General features: G+C 42.1%; 1 protein-coding gene and 1 long non-coding RNA gene across 2 annotated transcripts in view; one reads left to right on the forward strand and one right to left on the reverse strand.

The window, feature by feature from the left end:
* The window catches only part of SULT6B1 (sulfotransferase family 6B member 1), a 21,410-nt gene extending 10,911 nt beyond the window's left edge, over positions 1 to 10,499 (forward strand). Inside the window, 3 exon segments of the mRNA XM_017860419.1 lie at positions 3,688 to 3,782; positions 7,650 to 7,806; positions 10,375 to 10,499. Coding sequence (XP_017715908.1) covers positions 3,688 to 3,782; positions 7,650 to 7,806; positions 10,375 to 10,499 — 377 coding nt within the window.
* A 4,962-nt stretch (positions 10,500 to 15,461) lies between these two features.
* Positions 15,462 to 20,490, reverse strand: part of LOC108520877 (uncharacterized) — a 6,505-nt gene continuing 1,476 nt past the window's right edge. The window contains exons 2-3 of the long non-coding RNA XR_001883047.1: positions 18,278 to 18,349; positions 15,462 to 15,606 (exon numbers count right to left, since the gene is read on the reverse strand). This is a non-coding gene — a long non-coding RNA (uncharacterized LOC108520877). The remainder of the gene's footprint in view (positions 15,607 to 18,277; positions 18,350 to 20,490) is intronic.

Genomic DNA, 20,490 nt, shown 5'->3' on the forward strand with positions numbered 1-20,490 from the left:
AGACCCTATCTTAAAATAAAATAAAATAAAATAAAATAAAATAAAATAAGATAAAATAAAAAATAAAGAAATAAAAATACAAAATTAGCCAGGCGGAGTGGCTAATGCCTGTAATTTCAGCTACTTGGGAGGCTGATGCAGGAGAACCATTTGAATCCAGGAGGCAGAGGTTGCAGTGAGCAGATAAGGCACCATTGCACTCCAGCCTGGGCAACAAGAGTGAAACTCCATCTCAGAAAAAAAAGTTAAATCACTTGCCAATGCTTATAAGTGGCAGTGACTCTATACCCATGAGTATAGTGGCCAGAGACCAGTAACTGATTCCTTTTATTAGTGGCTTCTTTGAGTCTCTACAGTGTAATAAACGGGATATTAAAGCCCAATGACCCTAGAGGAGAAGCTGTTGTCAGTTCACTCTAAGAGGACTGCTTTTTAAAATTATTTTTGTTGTATATATTTAAGGTGTACAACATGATATTTCACCACATACATAATGAAATGATTAATACAATCAAGCAAATTAACATCTCCATCATGTCACACAATTACCTTTTTTGTGTTTAGTAAGAACACCTAAAATCTACTCTTTTAACAAATATTATATGGTATAAAATCATTAACTGTCATTAACTGTCATCCTCATGCTGTACATTAGATCTCAAGATACTCATAACTGAATAATTCATAACTACGTAACAAGTTTGTACCTTTTGACTTATGTCTTCCCATTTCCTGCCCTTCTCCACCCCTGTAACCACCATCCTACTCTCTATTATGTATCTGACTTTGTAAAGATTCCACATACAAGTGAGATCACGGTGTATTCTTCTTCTTCTCTTTTTTTCTTTTCTTTTCTTTTCTTTTCTTTTTTTTTTTTTTTTTTTTGAGACAAGGTTTCACTCTGTCACCTAGGCTGGAGTGCAGCAGCACGGCTCACTGCAGCCTTGACCTCCTGGGCTCACGTGGTCCTCAGCCTCCTAAGTAGCTGGGATGACAGGCACGTACCACCATGACCAGCTGATTTTTTTTTTCTTTTTGTAGAGATGGAGCCTCACTATTTCCCAGGCTCCGTATTTTTCTTTTTGTGTCTAGCTTATTTTGGTTAACATAATGTCCTCCCTCCATGTTGTTGCAAATGACGATGAGAAACTTGTCATCAGTGGGACAATCTATTTTAGGGAGTCTCTGTTTCCCTGTCCATCCTTGGAGAGATTTGTTTTTCTCATTTAACAGGAAGTCTGAAGGTAGGTGGCTGGTTCCTGGGATCACTGGCCTGCACCTCTGATATTCCCTTGGCCTCTCTCTCACACTTTTTGCAGTAGACCCTGAAATTGGCTACTATCCTTCCAATCATCACCTTTCAGTCATGAAAAAGGAGGAAGGATAGCAGTAGCCAAATGTGTTCCTTAGCTCCACACAGCAATAGTTTTGCCAGAAACCTTCCAGCAGACTCTTGCTTGTGTCTCACTGGGCGGAACCATTTCATGTGGCCACTTACAGCTCTGAGGAAGGCAGGAAATCAAGAAACAGAATTGTCATGATCAGCTTAGACCCAAATAATCAGGGTTTGGTTAGCAACAAAAAAGAGGATGTATTGGATGTTGTGTGGACAACTTACAGTATTTGTGACAGCAAATAAAACACATAGAAACTGCCTGGCTCAAAGCAAGGGCTTCATGATAACAATGATCGTGGTAATAATTATATTATGAATAATAGTAATGATAATAATAGTAATGGCTATTGAAGCCGGGTGGGGTGGCTCACACCAGTAATCCCAGCACTTTGGGAGGCCGAGGCAGGTGGATCACCTGAGGTCAGGAGTTCAAGACCAGCCTGACCAATATGGTGAAACCCTATCTCTACCAAAAATACAAAAGTTAGCCAGGCATGGTGGCGTGTGCCTGTAGTTCCAGCTACTCAGGAGACTTGAGACGGGAGAATTGCTTGAACCCAGGAGGCAGAAGTTGCAGTGAGCCGATATTGCACCACTGCACTCCAGCCTGGGTGACACAGCAAGACTCCATCTCAAAAAAAAAAAAAGAAAAGGCTATTGAGTGTTATAGTGAAGCAGGCACTGTTTTTAGCATTTGACATGTGTTAATTCATTTAAATCTCATAATGCCCCATTTTACAGATGAGGAATCTAAGGTACAAGGAGTTTTAGGAGTTGCTCAAAGTCACACAGCTAGTAAACAGCACAGCTGATCCGTGTCTACATCCGCACTGTCCAATGTGGTAGCCACTAACCATATGTGACAACTGAGGACTTGAAATGGGACTGGTGCTAAATAACTAAATTTTTCATTTTAAAAAATTTGAATTAATTCAAAATTTTAATGGATATACAATTCAGTTACTGGAAAACTTTTTTTTTTTTTTTTTTTTGGACATGGAGTCTCACTCTATTGCTCAGGCTAGAGTGCAGTGGCACAATCTCGGCTCACTGCAACCTCTGCCTCCCAGGTTCAAGCAATTCTCCTGCCTCAGCCTCCCGAGTAGCTGGGATTACAGGTGCAGGCCGCCAAGCCCAGCTAATTTTTTGTATTTTAGTAGAGACAGCGTTTCATCATGTCGCCCAGGCTAGTCTCCAACTCCAGAGCTCAGGCAATCCACCCGCCTTGACCTCCCAAAGAGCTGGGATTACAGGCGTGACCCACCATGCCTGGCCTACTGGAAAACTTTTAAGTAAGTGTAATAAGTTGGGTATGTAAATATACTTTTTAAACTGTAAGTTTTATTAAATCTAAACATACATCAAGTATTTTCAATAAAAATTTAGCATCCAAATTGAGATTCTCAGTATATGTCTCATACTCAATGGCTTTTGAAGATTTAGAATATTAAAAGAATGTAAAGCGGCCGGGCGCAGTGGCTCAAGCCTATAATCCCAGCACAGTGGGAGCCGAGACGGGCGGATCACAAGGTCAGGAGATCAAGACCATCCTGGCTAACACGGTGAAACCCCTGTCTCTACTAAAAAAATACAAAAAACTAGCCGGGCAAGGTGGCGGGCGCCTGTAGTCCCAGCTACTCAGGAGGCTGAGGCAGGAGAATGGCATAAACCCGCGAGGCGGAGCTTGCAGTGAGCTGAGATCCAGCCACTGCACTCCAGCCTGGGCGACAGAGCAAGACTCCTTATCAAAAAAAAAAAAAAAAAAGAATGTAATGCTTCACTCATAAATTTTTGTTGATTACATGATGGAATAAAATTTTTGATAAATTGGGTTAAGTGGAGTAAAACATTAAAATTAATGTCATTTGTTTTTCTAAAATTACATATATGGCTAGCATTACATTTTTATTGAACAATGACGGCCTAGAAAATGTCTTTTTCATCATTTCTTTCTGGCATTATCTCTGTAGGGTTTCATGTGTCATTCACTATTTCTGATTTTTTTTATCCACCTAAATATTCATGAATGTCTTGTAGTTTTTATAAATCATTTTGTAATTTGCTTAATTTTGTGTTATTTATGAAAAACGTTCGAAAAGATAAGAAAATAAATAGAAATTTAGACAATGGGACTGATTTCTGTCACCTTTTGGTGGTAGGCATTTATAATAACATAAACATATCTTGAGCATATACACATATGTATAGTTTATATTTTATAGCATAAATTAACTATCATTTTAACCTCTATTATTCAACATTTCTTAAAGTCTTCCCCACTGTGTTTTTAGTTTCTTGGGGAAGCTATTTTGATTTTGCAATCAGTTGGAACAAACATCTTGATGGCGACAATGTTAAGTTCGTATTGTATGAAGACCTGAAAGAGGTGAGATTATTATTGATATTTTAGAGCAAAATTTCTTGTAAACTACAACATAGAGCACTTACTTATAATGTCTGATTGTGTGAACAAATATGGTGTTCAATTTTTTAAAATATTCCAGATATATGGTACAGTGCTAGAAAAGAAAACTCAAACCATGCATACATGTTTATTTAACAGAAATAAAATAATGCTTAGCAACTTATTACTAAAAGTGACTGCTTTATTTTCCCTTTATGATGGATAGCTCAAATTCGTAATAAAAAAAACAACAACAACAAATAGGTAGGTCTCAGTAGATTTAATTGAACATAAATTTTATTGTGAAAATTTTTCCAGTCAAGTTATTTTTTAAAAATTGTTTATTGATGTAACAAGTGTCTAGAAAGTGATTGCTCACCAATTAGGCCCTGGTGATACATCAATGAACAGACCAAAGATCACTGCCCTGTAGTAACTTACATGCCAGTTGGAGAAGGTGGAAAGAAAGAATGATACATAATAAACACAATAATTTTTAAAATGTATATAGTATGTGAGAAAAAAAGAAACAGCATAGCTAGTGAAGGAAAATTAAAAATACTGGGGTACAAGGCATGGGGAAGGATTGGACACATTCCAGTGTAAAATATGGTGCTCAGGCTGGTATGGTGGCTCATACCTACAATCCCACCACTTTGGGAGGCCGAGGCAGGGGGATCACTTCAGACCAGGAGTTCGAGACCACCCTGGGCACATTTTTAAAAATTAGGCATGCACCTGTAGTACCAGCTACTCAGGAAGCTGAGACAGGAGGATCACTTGAGCCTAGGAGGTGGAGGCTGCAGTGAGCCATGATTAGACTACCACACTCCAGCCTGGGTGACAGAGTGAGATCCTGTATCACAAAACAAAAAAAAAGGAACAGGAAGGTTAGGAGAGAATTTATTGAGAGGATGTGATTTGAGCAAAGATCTGAAGGAAGTGGGGGAGTGAGCCAAGTAGGTAATTGGAGAAGAGCATTTCTGGCAGAGGGAATCAACTGGAGCAAAAGCTGGGATAGACCTGGTGAGATTAAGAGACAGCAGATGTGCCTGGGTCAGCAAAAATAAACCAGGGCTGAACAGCCAATGAGGACAGAGTCAAGGAGGTAGGATGGAATATAAGGGATAGAATGGCAAGCCGTTGACTCTGGCTTTCACTTTGAGGAAAGTGGGAAGCCATTGTGGGATCTGAACAGAGGAGTGATTGGAGCAGATGTGTTTTTAACAAGATCATTTTGGCTAGTGGGAATGAACTGGGGCAAAGCAAATGCTGGGAGGGCTGTAAAGAGGGCACTGCAATAGTCCAGGCAAAGGAAGATGGTGGCTCAGGCCAAGAAGGGGCCATGCGGGACATGAGAAGAGGTTGCATTCTGGATATATGTTGAAGGGAGGGCCAACAGTATTTGCTGCTGAATTGGATGGAGGGGAGAGTGGCAAGAGAAGGAGAGAAGTCAAGTAAGCCTCCAATTTTATTGGCCTAGCCAATAATATTGAGGGCTGAGTTGCCATCAATTGAGTAGGAGATGGCAGCAGGTGAATGACTGTCAGGGAGATCAGAGGTTTGGTTTTGGACACATTAAATGTGAGATATTTATTAGTTATCCTAATTGAGAGGTCAAGTAGGCAGTTGGGCATACAAGCCTTGCAAGTGCAGAGAGTTCTGGGCTGTAGATAAAGTTTGGGCATCGCTGACACCTGGATGTGCTTTAAAGCCGTGGAAATATATACCTGGGTATATAGATGGAGAAGATGACCAAGAACTGAGTCTCGGAGCCCACCAATTTAAAGAGTTTGGGGAAAAAAGGAGGAATCAGCAAAAGAGACCAGGAAGAGGGAAGGCCTATGAGGTAGAAAGGAAAGCAGAGTCCTGTGGAGAAAGCATGTTAAAGAGAAGGGAGTATCAAGTGCTCCTTAACTTAATTGAGTTTCTAATACCAGTCTTCCATTACATTCTTATACAAAGAAAATGTGGTTTAGGCCAGGCGTGGTGGCTCACGCCTGTAATCCCAACACTTTGAGAGGCCGAGGCAGATGGATCACCTGAGGTCGGGAGTTTGAGACAAGCCTGACCAATACAGTGAAACCCCGTCTCTACTGAAAATACAAAACTTAGCTGGGTGTGGTGGTGCACGCCTGTAATCCCAACTACTCAGGAGGCTGAGGCAGGAGACTCACTTGAACCCAGGAGGTACAGGTTTCAGTGAGCTGATATTGCACCATTGCACTCCAGCCTGGGCCATGGAGCAAGACTCTGTCTCAAAAACAAAAAACAAAACAAAACAAAAAACAAACAAACAAAAATGTATGGTTTAGGCCAGGCACAGTGGCTCACGCCTGTAATCCCAGCACTTTGGGAGGCCAAGGTGGGTGAATCACCTGACGTCAGGAGTTCGAGACCAGCCTGGCCAACATGGTGAAACCCTGTTTCTACTAAAAATACAAAAATTAGCCTGATATGGTGGCATGCACCTGTAATTCCAGCTACTCAGGAGGCTGAGGCAGGAGAATTGCTGGAACCCTGGAGGTGGAGGTTGCAGTGAGCCAAGATCGTGCCACTGTGCTCCACCCTGGGCAACAAGAGAGAAACTCGGTCTCAAAAAAAAAAAAAAAAAAAAATGTAATTTAATCTACCCTTTCTGTTTATAGGATGCATGTTTATAATATGAAAGAACAAATTAATTCTAGTTTAGAATAATGTTTCTGAAACTTGTGCACCATAGAATACGAGTGTTGCCACAGCTGTTAAAAATTATTTCTTGAGGTTTGGGAGGAGGTTATTTAAATAGATTTAGGAACTGCTGTATTCTATAGCCCGCTCTCTTGGAGATTCACATTGTGCACTGGTCTATTAAAGACTCTGAGAGCAGCCTGGGCAACATGGCGAAACCCTGTCTCTACAAAAATACAAGAATTAGCCAGACGTGGTCGCACACACCTGTTGTTCCAGCTATTCAGAAGGCTGAGGTGTGAGGATTGCTGGAGCCCGGGAAGTCGAGGCTGCAGTGAACCATGATGGTGCCCTTGCACCGCTCTAGCCTGGGCAGCAGAGCAAGACTCTTTCTAAAAAAAAAGAAAATTTCTTCAAGTTTTATGATTCTAAAATTAGACTTTCTTAATGGAATTAAACATTAACTATAAATAGAATTCAGAAAAAAAGAATTCAAATGAGCACATAGGAATACATTAATTTCCTCAGCTGGTCTAGGTTGGTGCTTTTTAATGCAATGATATCATCCTAGATAAAATTATAACCTGTGAATTAATGTTACTGTCATTATTTACATGCTAAAAACTATTATCTGGTAAGTTCAACAAGAGTCATAAGTTGAAACTACAAAGTATAATCAATACAGAGTATCTTACAGAGATATCTCAATATTGATATAAGAAGAAGAAAGTACTCAAAGTTTAAAGGGGGGGTATAAGATGAACTAGGGAGTTAGGCTTAATAACTCCGATGACTAAAAAGTCTGTCTTAGCGCAGAGAACAATTCCCATAGGAAGAAGTTTATCTTTTTTTTTTTTTTTGAGACCGAGTCTCGCTCTGTCGCCCGGGCTGGAGTGCAGTGGCCGGATCTCAGCTCACTGCAAGCTCCACCTCCCGGGTTTATGTCATTCTCCTGCCTCAGCCTCCCGAGTAGCTGGGACTACAGGCGCCCGCCACCTCGCCCGGCTAGTTTTTTGTATTTTTTAGTAGAGACGGGGTTTCACCGTGTTAGCCAGGATGGTCTCAATCTCCTGACCTCGTGATCCACCCGTCTCGGCCTCCCAAAGTGTTGGCATTACAGGCTTGAGCCACCGCGGCTGGCCAGAAGTTTATCTTTAAGAATTTTTTTTTTTTTTACAGAATCTGGCTGTTGGAATAAAACAGATTGCTGAGTTCTTGGGATTCTTTCTAACTGGGGAGCAAATTCAAACTATCTCAGTCCAGAGCACCTTCCAAGCAGTGCGTGCAAAGTCTCAGGACACACACGGTGCTGTCGGCCCATTCCTTTTCTGCAAAGGTAAAGTTGCACTGGTTTCTGAGATTGTATCAGTTAGGGACTGACTATGCACACAACAGGTAATCCAAATAACTTTATCTTAAGTAGGATAGGGTTTTATTTTTCTCTGCCTCAATAAGAGGTCTGGGCACAGGCTCTCCAGAGCTGTAACTGGCAGCCCCATACCATCTTTTTTTATTTATTTCTTTGTTTTGAGATGGAGTCTCGCTCTGTCGCCCAGGCTGGAGTGCAGTGGCTCGATCTTGGCTAACTGTGACCTCCGCCTCCCGGATTCAAGCGATTCTCCTACCTCAGCCTCCCGAGTAGCTGGCACTAACAGGCGCCCGCCACCACACCCAGTTAATTTTTTTTTTGTATTTTTAGTAAAAACGGGATTTTACCATGTTGGCCAGGATGGTCTTGATCTGACCTTGTGATTCGCCTGCCTTGGCCTCCCAAAGTGCTGGATTACAGGCATGAGCCACCGTGCCTGGCTGCCCCATACCGTCTTTTAGGATCCTTTCTGTGGTTGAGAGTCCTTTCTGATGATGACCTTCTGAAAACAAGATAGCAGCTGAAGTTCAACTATTATGTTCAAATTCAGATAGGAGAAAGTGAGTGGGCAAGAGGTAGAATCATATTAGTTGAGCAAGCCCCCTTTAAATAACTTTTCTGGAAGCCCCATCAGTGACTTTTTTTTTTTTTTTTGAGACAGAATCTTGCTGTGTTGCCCAGGCTGGAATGCAGTGGCACAATCTTGGCTCACTACAACATCTGCCTCCTGGGTTCATGAGATTCTTGTGTGCACTGTCATGCCTGGCTAATTTTTTTGTATTTTTAGTAGAGACAGGGTTTTGCCATATTGGCCAGGCTGGTCTCAAACTCCTCTCCCAAAGTGCTGGATTACAGGTGTGAGCCACCGCACCTGGCCAATGACTCCTTTCTTTCTCTCTCTCTTTTTCTTTTTTTTCTGAGACAGAGTCTTGCTCTGTCACCCAGGCTGAAGTGTAGTAGCGCAACCTCAGCTCATGGCAACCTCCGCCTCCCGGGTTCAATTGATTCTCCTGCCTCAGCCTCCTGAGTAGCTGGGATTATAGCCACCCATTACCATGCCCAGATAATTATTGTATTTTTAGTAGAGATGGCGTTTCACCATGTTGGGCAGGCTGGTCTCGAACTCCTGACCTCAGGTGATCCACCCATCTCGGCCTCCCAATGTGCTGGGATTACAGGTGTGAGCCACCATGCCTGGCCAATGACTTCTTACATTTCATTGGCCACTTTCCTTGCAGTGGTGGCTGGGAAATGTGACTTTTTTAAGCCAGGCATATTACTACACAGTTAAAATCAGGGTTTTGTCAATAAGGAAGAGGAAGAAAATGACTATGGGAGAGGCAATTAGCTCTCTCTGACATGGATGATATTTACTATATTTCATTAAAGTATTCTAAGTTCTTGTGGAAATGTGTGATAATATAGCTTAAGGATTGCCAGTGTAATTTTTCATTGAGTATATGATGAAATAATGAGATGTAGAGGTAGCACATATACCAGCAAGGACAACAACAGCTAACAGCAGGCATCTATCATATATTAAACATTTTGTTGGGCTTAAATTTTATTGTAAAAAACACTGAAGTTCTGAGGCTGGGCACAGTGGCTCATGCCTGTAATCCCAGCACTTTGGGAGGCCGAGGTGGGTGGATCATGAGGTCAGGAGTTCAAGACCAGCCTAGCCAACATAGTGAAATATGGAACTTACAACTTCAACCTAAATGATCAAAAGATCATTAAGAAAAAAGTAACTTTCTTTACTGGTAACAGCCAATAAGAACAAACATCCCAAACTCAGGCAAAATAATACATTTTTGCAAAATTATCAGTATCTGAGGTCTTAACGAAAACTTGCTATAAAATGTTAACTTTCAAAGGGTATTTAAAGTCTTTAAGAGACTTTAGAGAGAAAATATCATTTCTCAAAAAGTGGAATTTTAAGTTCTAGGTGTTTGGAGAGGAGTAAGGTTAAGGGATCATTGAGGCTGATGGGCTCCCCCTAGTGATGTAAAGAAAACATGTCACCTCCCACACCGCAGATGGTGGAGTCCCAATGGATATTGTTAACTTTACCACAGAAATCACGTTAGGTTTTAAGAGTGTAAAACTTTTGACTGGGCGCAGTAGCTCACGCCTGTAATGCCAGCACTTTGGGAGGCCGAGGCGGGCGGATCACCTGGGGCCAGGAGTTCGAGACAAGCCTGGCCAACATAGCAAAACCCCATCTCTACTAAAAATACAAAATTAGCCGGGTGTGGTGGCGGGTGCCTGTAATCCCAGCTACTTAGTAGGCTAAGGCAGGGAGAATTGCTTGAACCCAGAAGGCAGAGGTTGCAGTGAGCCGAGATCGCACCAGGGCGCTCCAGCCTGGGCAACAGAGCAAGACACCATCTGAAAAAACTAAACAAAGAGTGTAAAACTTTTTCCATGTGTCCATTTTAACATATCAGAGTGAAATATTGCACTGAAAATGGTAAAAGCATGAAGAAATATTCTAACAGATATCTGGGTCTACTGTTTTTTTGTGTGTTGTAGGTGAAGTTGGTGATTGGAAAAACTTGTTCAGTGAAACTCAGAACCAGGAAATGGATGAAAAATTCAAAGAGTGCTTAGCAGGCACCCCCCTCGGAGCAAAGTTGAAGTATGAATCATATTGCTAGGGTTGATTCCAGTCAATTCAGCAGGCCTAGATTTATTTTCCTTAATAATAATTAAGTTTAAATAATTAAATAACTCAATCAAATAATCAAATAATGATAATTAAACAATATTGAAATCTAAATAAAACAAAACAAAATAATAATACAATTTAATAATAATGGTAACATCAGAAATTTTTGAGCACAAATAAAAGTTTGTTAACTTTTTCAAGAAAGGGTATTTTAGCTGTCTCAAAGGGACTCTATTATTAATACATTGCACTGGAGTTTTAACTTATTTTGTGCTCTAGGTTCACGTAAGAGGGTATACAGATACTATCAGATACATACCTAGAGCTGTGTTTGGCCATAGATGACACAGGCCTCCAAATGATGCACAATTTTCTGTACTTTCGTCATAATATAACTCCTTTCTTACTATGGATCAAAACACTTGGGGTGGCTATCTCAGACTTAATGTTGGGGGAGAGTTAATTCCAACTCTGCAATAAATTCCATTCTAATTTGGTTCAAGAAAAATGCATTGCTCATCTGCTCCATGTATGCCATTGCAGTAGGCCTTAGGAAGGCCCCTTCTCAAGGGACCTTATATTTCTACTTAATATGATCTTTAATTCAAAGCTAAAGGTAAGAGATTGTGTTATTTTACCATAAAGACTTTTTCTTTTTCTTCTCTCTTTTTTTTGTTTTTTGAGACAAAGTCTCACCGTGTCACCCAGGATGGGGTGCAGTGGCACAATCTCGGCTCACTGCAACCTCCACCTCTCAGGTTCAAACAATTATCCTGCCTCAACCTCCTGAGTAGCTGGGATTACAGGCACGCACCACCACGCCCGGCTAGGTTTTGTATTTTTAGTAGAGGCAGGGTTTCCCCCATATTGGCCAGGATGGTCTTGAACTCCTGACCTCAGGTGATCCAGTTGCTTTGGCCTCCCAAAGTGTTGGGATTACAGACATGAGCCATGATGCCTGGCCCATCAAGACTTTTTCTACCGCAGAGACTCAAGTAGTCATGTGGAACTAACAAGAGAAGACAGAAAATGTTCTAGAAAGAAAGAATACTGGCTGGGCGAGGTGGCTGATGCCTGTATCCCAGCACTTTGAGAGGCTGAGGCAGGCAGATCACTTGAGGTCAGGAGTTCAAGACCAGCCTGGCCAACATGGGGAAACCTCATCTCTACTAAAAATGCAAAAATTAGCAGGGTGTGGTGGTGCGCACCTGTAATTCTAGTTACTGGGGAGACTGAGGCAGGAAAATGGTTTAAACCCCGGAGGCAGAAGTTGCAGTGAGCTGAGATCATGCCACTGCACTCCAGCCTGGGCAACAGAGCGAGACTTTGTCAAAAAAAAAAAAAGGAAGGAGGAAAGGAAGGAAGGAAGGAAGGAAGGAAGGAAGAAAGGAAGGAGAGAAAAGAAAAGAAAAGAAGGGAGGAAGGAAGGAAGGAAAGAGAGAGAGAGAGAGAAAGAAAGAAAGAAAGAAAGAAAGAAAGAAAGAAAGAAAGAAAGAAAGAAAGAAGAGAGAGAGGGAGGGAGGGAGGAAGGGAGGGAGGGAAAGAGGAAGGAAGGAAGGAAGAGAGAAAGAGAGACAGAAAGGAAGGAGGGGAGGGAGAGAGGGGAGAAAATACTAAATAAAAAGCTAATATCTAGAGTATATAAAGAACAACTAATATCAATAGATGAAATAAAATACAGCCTAGTAGGAAAAAAAAAAAAATGTAGCCAGGTGCTGTGGCTTATGCCTGTAATCTCAGTGCTTTGGGAGGCTGAGGAGGGAGAATCACTTAAGGCCAGGAGCTCAAGACTAGCTGGAGAAACATAGCAAGACCTCATCTCTACCAAAGAAAAAATTAACCAGGCGTGGTGGTGTGTGCCTATAGTACCAGCTACTCAGGAAACTGAGGCAGGAGAATTGCATGTGCCCAGGAGGTTGAGGCTGCAGTGAGCCATGATTGTGTCACTGTACTCCAGCCTGGGCAACAAAGACCTTGTCTCTTAAAAAAAAAAACAGTGTAAAGGATATAGACAGGTAATTTATAGAAGAGGACATCCAAATGGCAAATAAATAGATAATGAGAAAAAATGTAGTAATTAGGAAAATTGAACAACAGTCAGAGTAATACTGGGATCTCTGAGAAGGAGTAAACAAGTGAGTTGATCCCTACACCTTCCTGAGCGTGCTACCTGTAGGCAGTTTCCAAGCTGCAGCACAGGGAAAGGGAACCTCATACAAAAGTCTCATAAAATTGGAGTTGGATATTGGGAGTCAGGCAGGCTGAAGAGGCTAGATTTTCAGAGCAGATTGCTGGGGAAAAGAGCACTGTATGTTAAAAATTTAACATAGCAAGAACCTCAAAGATCTGCAGAGGGAATCTTTCTAATCTTTAACTGAGTGCAGATATCCATATGCATGGAATAAAACTTTACAAAGACAGTGTAAATTTCCATCAAGACAAGGAAAGACTTGCTGGAAAGCAGTGAGTCAAAGAATTTTCCTGGACTTCATCCGGAGGTGGAAATAGTTCATGTTCCCACCAGTCAAAGTGGAGAGACTAATACCCAGGGCATTGGGTAGGTTTCCCAGAACAGTAGATTAGATGGAGAGGAAGAAAACACCAGGGAACTTGAAGGCATAGCAATAGAAACTATTCTAAATGAACACAGGAAAAAAAGACTACAGAAAAACATAAGCAGAGCTTCAGTAACTTATGGGACAATATCAAGCAAATTTACATGTAATTGGAATATCAGGAAAAGGAAAGAGGTACAGAAAAAAATGGAAATAATGATGACTGAAATTGTTCAAATTCAAATAACTATAAATCTGCAGATTCAAGAAGGTCAACAAACCCCAAGCTGAATAAACATAATGAAATGGCATCAAAACACGTCCTAATGCAATTGCTGAACACCAGTGACAAAGAGGAATCTTTGAGGCAGCTAAAGAAAAAGATGTTACATATAAAGAAACACGTAAGAAATACAACAGACTTCTCATCAGAAACTATGCAAGATAGAAGGCAATGGAGTAATATCTTTGAAACACTGAAAGAAAATCTTTGTCAACCTAGAATTTGATATCAGGCAAAAATATCTCTCAGAAAAGAAGATAAATACTTTTTCTGTCAAATAAAGCCTGAAAAAAATAATTTCCAACAGATATGTACTATGGAAATACTAGAAGTTCTTTAGACAGAAGGAAAATGATGCCAGATGGAAATCTGGGTCTACACAGAGGAATGAAGAGCACCAAAAATGGCAAATGTGTGGGTATATATAAAACATATTTCCCCATGGCCAGGCGTGGTGACTCATGCCTGTAATCTCAGCACTCTGGGAGGCCGAGGCCGGTGGATCATCTGAGGTCAGGAGTTTGAGACCAGCCTGACTAACATGGTGAAATCCTGTCTCTACTAAAAATACAAAAATTGGACAGGTGTGGTGGTGGGCACCTGTAATCCCAGCTACTCAGGAGGCTCAGGCAAGAGAATCACTTGAGCCCAGGGGTTGGAGTTTGCAGTAAGCCAAGATTGCCGTGCCAGTGCACTCCACACTCCAGCCTGGGTAACAGAGTGAAACTCTGTCTAAAAAAAAATCTGTCTTTAAAATCTCTTTAAAAGATAATTATCTATTCAAAGCAAAAGTAATAACAATGTATTTTGGGGCTTATATATAGAAGTAAATCTATGATAACAATGAGACAAAGGATAAGAGAGAAGAAATAGAAGTATACTCCTGTACATTTTGGAAATAAATTTGGTAAAGTTATTTGTGCATGTACTTCACAATCCAGCAATTACATTCCTGGGCATATATCTAAGAGAAACTCTTCCTTATTTGCATAAGGCAACATGAAGGGAAATCTTCATTGCAGCATTGTTTGTAAATAGTAAGAAACTTAAAAACAAAACTGAGAAGAATGGATAAGAAAATTTTGAAATATTAATAGAAATAAATATTCAGCAGTTAAAATAAATGAACTAGGGCTATGTGTGTTAAGTAAATACCTTTTTTAATTTTAATTTTATTTATTATGATTATTTTTGATCCCCAGTTTGACCATGGTAAAGTAAATAAGTCTTAAAACACATAAGAATTACTTAATGGATATGAGGTTTCTTTCTGGGGTGATGAAATGTTTTGAAACTACATAGTGGTTATGGTTGCACAATATTGTGAATGTACTAAGTCCCCCTGAATCATATGCTTTAAAAGGGCTAGGCTGGGTGTGGTGGCTCACACCTATAATCTCAGCACTTTGGGAGGCTGAGGTGGGCCAATCACCTGAGGTCAGGAGTATTCGAGACCAGCCTGCCCAGTATGGTGAAACCCCATCTCTACTAAAAATATGAAAAATTAACCAGGCGTGGTGGTGGGCACCTGTAATCCCAGCTACTTGGGAGGTCGAGGCAGGAGAATTGCTTGAACCTAGGAAGTGGAGGTTGGAGTGAGCCGAGATTTATGAATTAGAGCTATGTGTATTAAGTAAATACCTTTTTTAATTTTAATTTCATTTATTATGATTATTTTTGATCCCCAGGCTGACCATGGTAAAGTAAATAAGTCTTAAAATACATAAGAATTACTTAATGGATATGAGGTTTCTTTCTGGGGTGAAACTCCAGAGATTGTGCCACCACACTCCAGCCTGAGTGACAATAGCAAACTCTGCAATAGCAAAACTCTGTCTCAAAAAACAAAAATGTTAAAATGGTGAATTTTATGGTATGTGTATTTTACCTCTTTCAGAAAAAAAATACAAAAACCAAGTTTAAAACATAGAAAGATTTTATTTTTTAAAACAAATGCATACAGAGGTAATACCCTTTAAGTCACAAATGTGAATAACTTAAATGAGTGATTATCTCTGCTGAGAAGAGGAAGAGGAATAGCATCAGGGAGAGGAACACTGGGGCCTTCATCTGTCTCCCAGTATTCATTCAACAAGCGTTTGTTAAGCAGCATTTCACATAGTGGATTACGCTTTCCTCCCAGAAAAAGGTATTTTTTCACTTGGCTTGTAGGATTCCACGTCTCCTTGTTTCCCTATTAGCTTCTGCCTCTCAGTGTCCTTGCCAGTTCCACTCCTCCTCCATGGCCAGTCATCATTCTAGAACAAGGATCAGCAAACATTTTTTGTGAGGGATCAGATAGTAAACATTTTCAATTTTACTGGTCATGCAGTTTCTGTCACAATGACTCAACACAACTCATTTTAGTGTCAAAGCAGCCATAGACAATATATAAATGAATGAATGTGGTTGTGCACTAATAAAGCATTATTTACAAAAACAGGCAGCAGCCCAGTTTTGGCCCAGATCTATTCCAGACAATGAAATAATTAGTGAATAAAACAGTCATCCCTGTCCATGTGACCTTACATGTTCGAGGAAGGAGACAACAAAGACAGTGAATCAGTAAGTTGTATTATATAATAAAAGGCTATAAGTGTCATGGAGGGGAAATAGAACAGAATGAGGGGGATAGGGAGTGACGACAGGGTGAGAGTAATGATTGGAACTTAAATAGTGTAGTCAGGGGGCTTCATGGGCAAGTGATGTTTCAACAAGATCTGTGAGTTTTGCAGGTATCTGAAGGACAAGTTTCCAGGCAAAAGGAAGAGCAAGTACAAAGGCACTGAGACAGTAGTATACCTGGCATTCTTGAAAAATCACAAGGAGGACAATGTAACTAGAGGAGAATGAAAGAGGGGCAGAGAAACAAGAGACAAGCTTAGAGTGGCAACCAGGGTCCAAGAAATATAGTGTCTTGTAAGCCCTTGATGACTCTGGGCTTGACTTTTTTTTTTCTTTTTTTCTTTCCCTTCCTTCCTTCCTTCCTTCTTCCTTTCCTTCCTTCCTTCCTTCCTTCCTTCCTCCTCCCTCCCTCCTCCCCTCTCTCTCTCTCTCTCTCTCTCCCTCTCTCTTCTTTCTTCTTTCTTTCTTTCTTTCTTTTCTTTTAGACAGAGTCTTGCTCTGTCACCCAGGCTGAAGTACAGTGGCATGATCTCAGCTCACTACAACGCCTCCCAGGTTCAAGCAATGCTCCTGCAATAGCCTCTGGAGTAGCTGGAACTACAGGCATGCACCACCAAGCCCAGCTAATTTTTGTATTTTAGTAGAGACAGGGTTTTGCCCCTGGCATCAAGTGATCCACCCACCTCGGCCTCCCAAAGTGCTGGAATTGTAGCCACGTGCCACCACTCCCGGCCTTCTTGCTGTATTTCGTATGATGAAAGGGACAAGGCAGATCTCTGGGGCCTCTTTTATAAGAGCACCAGTTCCACCACCCAAAGGCCACACCTCCTAATACCATCACATTGGTGTTTAGGTTTTAACTTATGAGTTTTATGGGGTACAAACATTCAGACCATAGCGATGATTTTATAATAATGTGCATGTGGGGACTATTGATAAGAAGATTTTATAAGTAAGCAAGACAAATTACTAAAGCAGAAACATTTGAGGGAAAGAGCCACAAGAGATGTGGTAAAACATAAATATGGACCACTCTACAATTTCCAAAAGCAAGAATAATAGTTATTATTTTTCCTCTGCTAGTAAAAAAAAGAATTAAGAATAATTGATACATACAAGATTGTTTTATCTGTGTCTGATTAGTTGCTTTACCATTATACATTTTGATCTAAAAGTCACTGTGAGTATTAAAAGAGCTAGACTTATGGGATTGACTACAGGTCAATAACCGTATTGATAATCACAAAGAGTTATGTAGTAAGTAAGGCCTTGCTGAGAAGCCCATGTGGATAAACTCACACATATCCTCCATTCCTGCTATCACAGCCTCTTTGTTAGAACAAGCACTGGTATAGCTGGGGAAAAGGCTAACAGAAGTCTTCTTGCTCAACTGCTTCTCAAAAGCCTCTTTAGAAGTGGGTGCCTTTGGTGAACATTCACAAGGGAGCCCAATATGCACACTCTGCCCATTTGAAGTGGTTCACACACATCATTTCCCTAGACCTCATCATCAACCCTCTGATATCATTCCTTCCAACTCTCTGAACATCAGCTGCATTGCCAGCCACTGGCTCCATACAAGCCACTGAAGGAGGGCCCTTTGGATCTTCTTGGGGGCCATGGTTATGGAGTAAGTGACTAGGTTGCATAAGATGAATCGACTCCAATATTCCTGACTCCCTAAGTGTTTTTGATTTATTTATCTGCATTACTTGGCATTACATTTTTATTTAGTGTGAGCTGCCACTGAGCTCAGATTATAGTAAACCAACTGGGCAAACTGGCTAAGCGCTCCCACTGCTAGAGACAGTACATCAACTTTCTTTTCTTTTTTTTTTTTCTCGCTCTGTTGCCAGGCTGGAGTGCAGTGGCACGATCTTGGCTCACTGCAACCTTTGACTCCCTGGTTCAAGCAATTCTCCTGCTTCAGCCTCCCAAGTAGCTGGGATTACAGGCACAGGCTACCACACACAGCTAATTTTTGTATTTTTAGTAGAGACGGGGTTTCACCATGTTGGCCAGGATGGTCTTGATCTCCTGACTTCATGATCCGCCCGCCTTGGCCTCCTAAAGTGCTGAGATTACAAGCGTGAGCCACCCCGCTCAGCCTCAACTTTCAACTTTCTTCATGTCATCTTTAGACTCATTGCCATGCCTATTTCTTGCTTTCTGTTGCTCTTTTGTCGTGTAAAGCATCTCCCCTCAATCAGATCTTGTCCATATCCTCTTGGAGTGCATTAGCATCTGATTCTAGTTCTAGGAGTGAAGGCACAGGTAGAGATACGGTATTTGGAGAATCAGCACCTCCTTGCATGGTGGCTGTTTCATGCTCTTCAGTATAGGCTGTACCAGCCTTATCAGACAGTGGTGGGAAACCTGTGGAGACACAGCAGAATTTAGGAGGGCAGTGGCACTTGAATTCATTCAAATCCACCCAAATTCCCAGGGCTTCATTCTTTCACAGTCAATGCCCTCAATGTTCATAGAAGAGACCTGATGAGGCTGCAAATTAAATTTATATTGTAATTCTAGGCTGGGCACGGTGGATCACGCCTGTAATCCTGGCACTTTGGAAGGCCGAGGAGGGGGAATCACTTGAGGTGAGGAGTTCCAGACCAGGCTGGCCAATATGGTGAAACCCCTTCTCTACTAAAAATACAAAAATTAGCTGGGTGTGGGGGCACACGACTGTAATCCAGCTACTTGGGAGGCTGAGGCAGGGAAATTGCTTGAGCCCTGGAGGCAGAGGTCATAGTGAGTCAAGATCGTGCCACTGCACTCCAGCCTGGGTGACACAGCAAGACTCCATCTCAAAACAATTATGTTGTAATTCTGGTACCTGCAGCACCAAGCTTTGCACCTGGGGAGCCCAGACGGTAGGGAATTGGGCTCCTCAGGGACCCCAATATGCTCACACTCTGCCCATTCCAAGAGGTTCACCCATATCATATCACTCCCCTAGACCTCATCACCAACCCTCTGATATCATTCCTTCCAAATCTTTCCCCAGTAGAGAAGGCAGATTTTACATCACCCCTGAGGCTAGGAGGGTTTTCTGGTGCAGTCATAGAAGCTTGTGTCCTCTGATTATGCTTGAGCTTGTCATTTTTCATTCTTTAAGCTCTCTTGGGCAGTTGAGGGGCTCAAAAGTCAGAAAAACTTGTCCTTGCTACTGCCATTGCTGCTGCCACAGCCACCCCAACACCCACAAAGCTGACAAATGGACACCCAGCACTGTCAGAGTTTTCTTGTCACCTGGAAATGCCACAAAAAATGGTTCTACCTCATGTCCACCTTCTAAACCTCCTGCCAGTGCTTTACATTTGAGGGACTTAAGCTATGCCCAGGACCTGAGCTACAGTGTAGATTTTAGTTGTTGATACCCTGCAATGCGGGGTTGTAGGGGAATGGAGAAAGGAGGCTGGAGTAGATGCCTGCCTAGGTATAATATTCTTTTTTATTTTTTTGAGATGGAGTCTCACTCTGTCGCCCAGGCTGGAGTGCAGTGGCATGATCTCAGCTCACTGCAACCTCTGCCTCCCAGATTCAAGCAATTCTCCTTGCCTCAGCCTCCGGAGTAGCTGGGATTACGGGGTGCCCGCCACCACACCCAGCTAATTTTTGTGTATTTTAGTAGAGATGGGGTTTTGCCATGTTGGCCAGGCTGGTCTTGAACTCCTGACCTCAGGTGATCTGCCCCCCCCCTCCCTTCGGCCTCCCAAATTTCTGGGATTACAGGCATGAGCCACCGCACCGGCCTAGGCATAATATTTAATGTATATTTGAGGTCTGTCTTGGGACCACCTCCCTCTCTTATCCCGGCTAAGATATTGAGAGTACAGACTCCTGGCTATAATTCTAACTCCGCTGCTTACTAGTTGTGTTAATCTAACTCCTCTGTGCCTCAATACTCACTAGTCACTGTGCCAATGACTGTGGAACTCTGTGTGACTCTGGGAGTGTGTCACAGTCCATCAGGTGAGTAGAATTTCTATAAATCGAGGACTACTGGTGTTGGACTATATAGGAAACTCCCTGGGGTACTGTAGGGAGCAGGTGGCTCTCTTTAACAGCAGGACTGGCCCGCAGGTGCTTTTACAGCGGCTGACAAGTGTCTGCTCATGAATGAATGGATGGGCGGGAGCAGAGTGAGGGAGATTACCCCCTCAGGCCTCTCATCCCCAGCCTTGTAAAAGTGAGGTGGCAGCGGTGTGGCAAGTGGGGAGGAGTGCTTTGGTGTTTACAGGCCTGGGCTTTAACTGAATCCTGGCTTTCCCACTTACGAGCCGCTGGACCCCTAGGTAAGTTCATTTACTTAATTTCCTCTATTGTAAAATGGAGCTGCTAAGACCCATCTTCCCAACCCCTCTCCAAATATTTGTGTTGAGAGTAAGTGGAACCCTTGATTCCAGAACCTAATGCAGCCAGAGCCACCTGCCCCAGGAGCCCCGGGGCGGGGGGGGGGGGGGGAGGCGGTTGGGGGGGCGGGGTCCTGGCCGCGCAGGGCTGCACGAGGG

Source organism: Rhinopithecus bieti, unplaced genomic scaffold, assembly GCF_001698545.2.
Source record: "Rhinopithecus bieti isolate Rb0 unplaced genomic scaffold, ASM169854v2 scaffold_52032, whole genome shotgun sequence".
Taxonomy (NCBI): domain Eukaryota; kingdom Metazoa; phylum Chordata; class Mammalia; order Primates; family Cercopithecidae; genus Rhinopithecus; species Rhinopithecus bieti.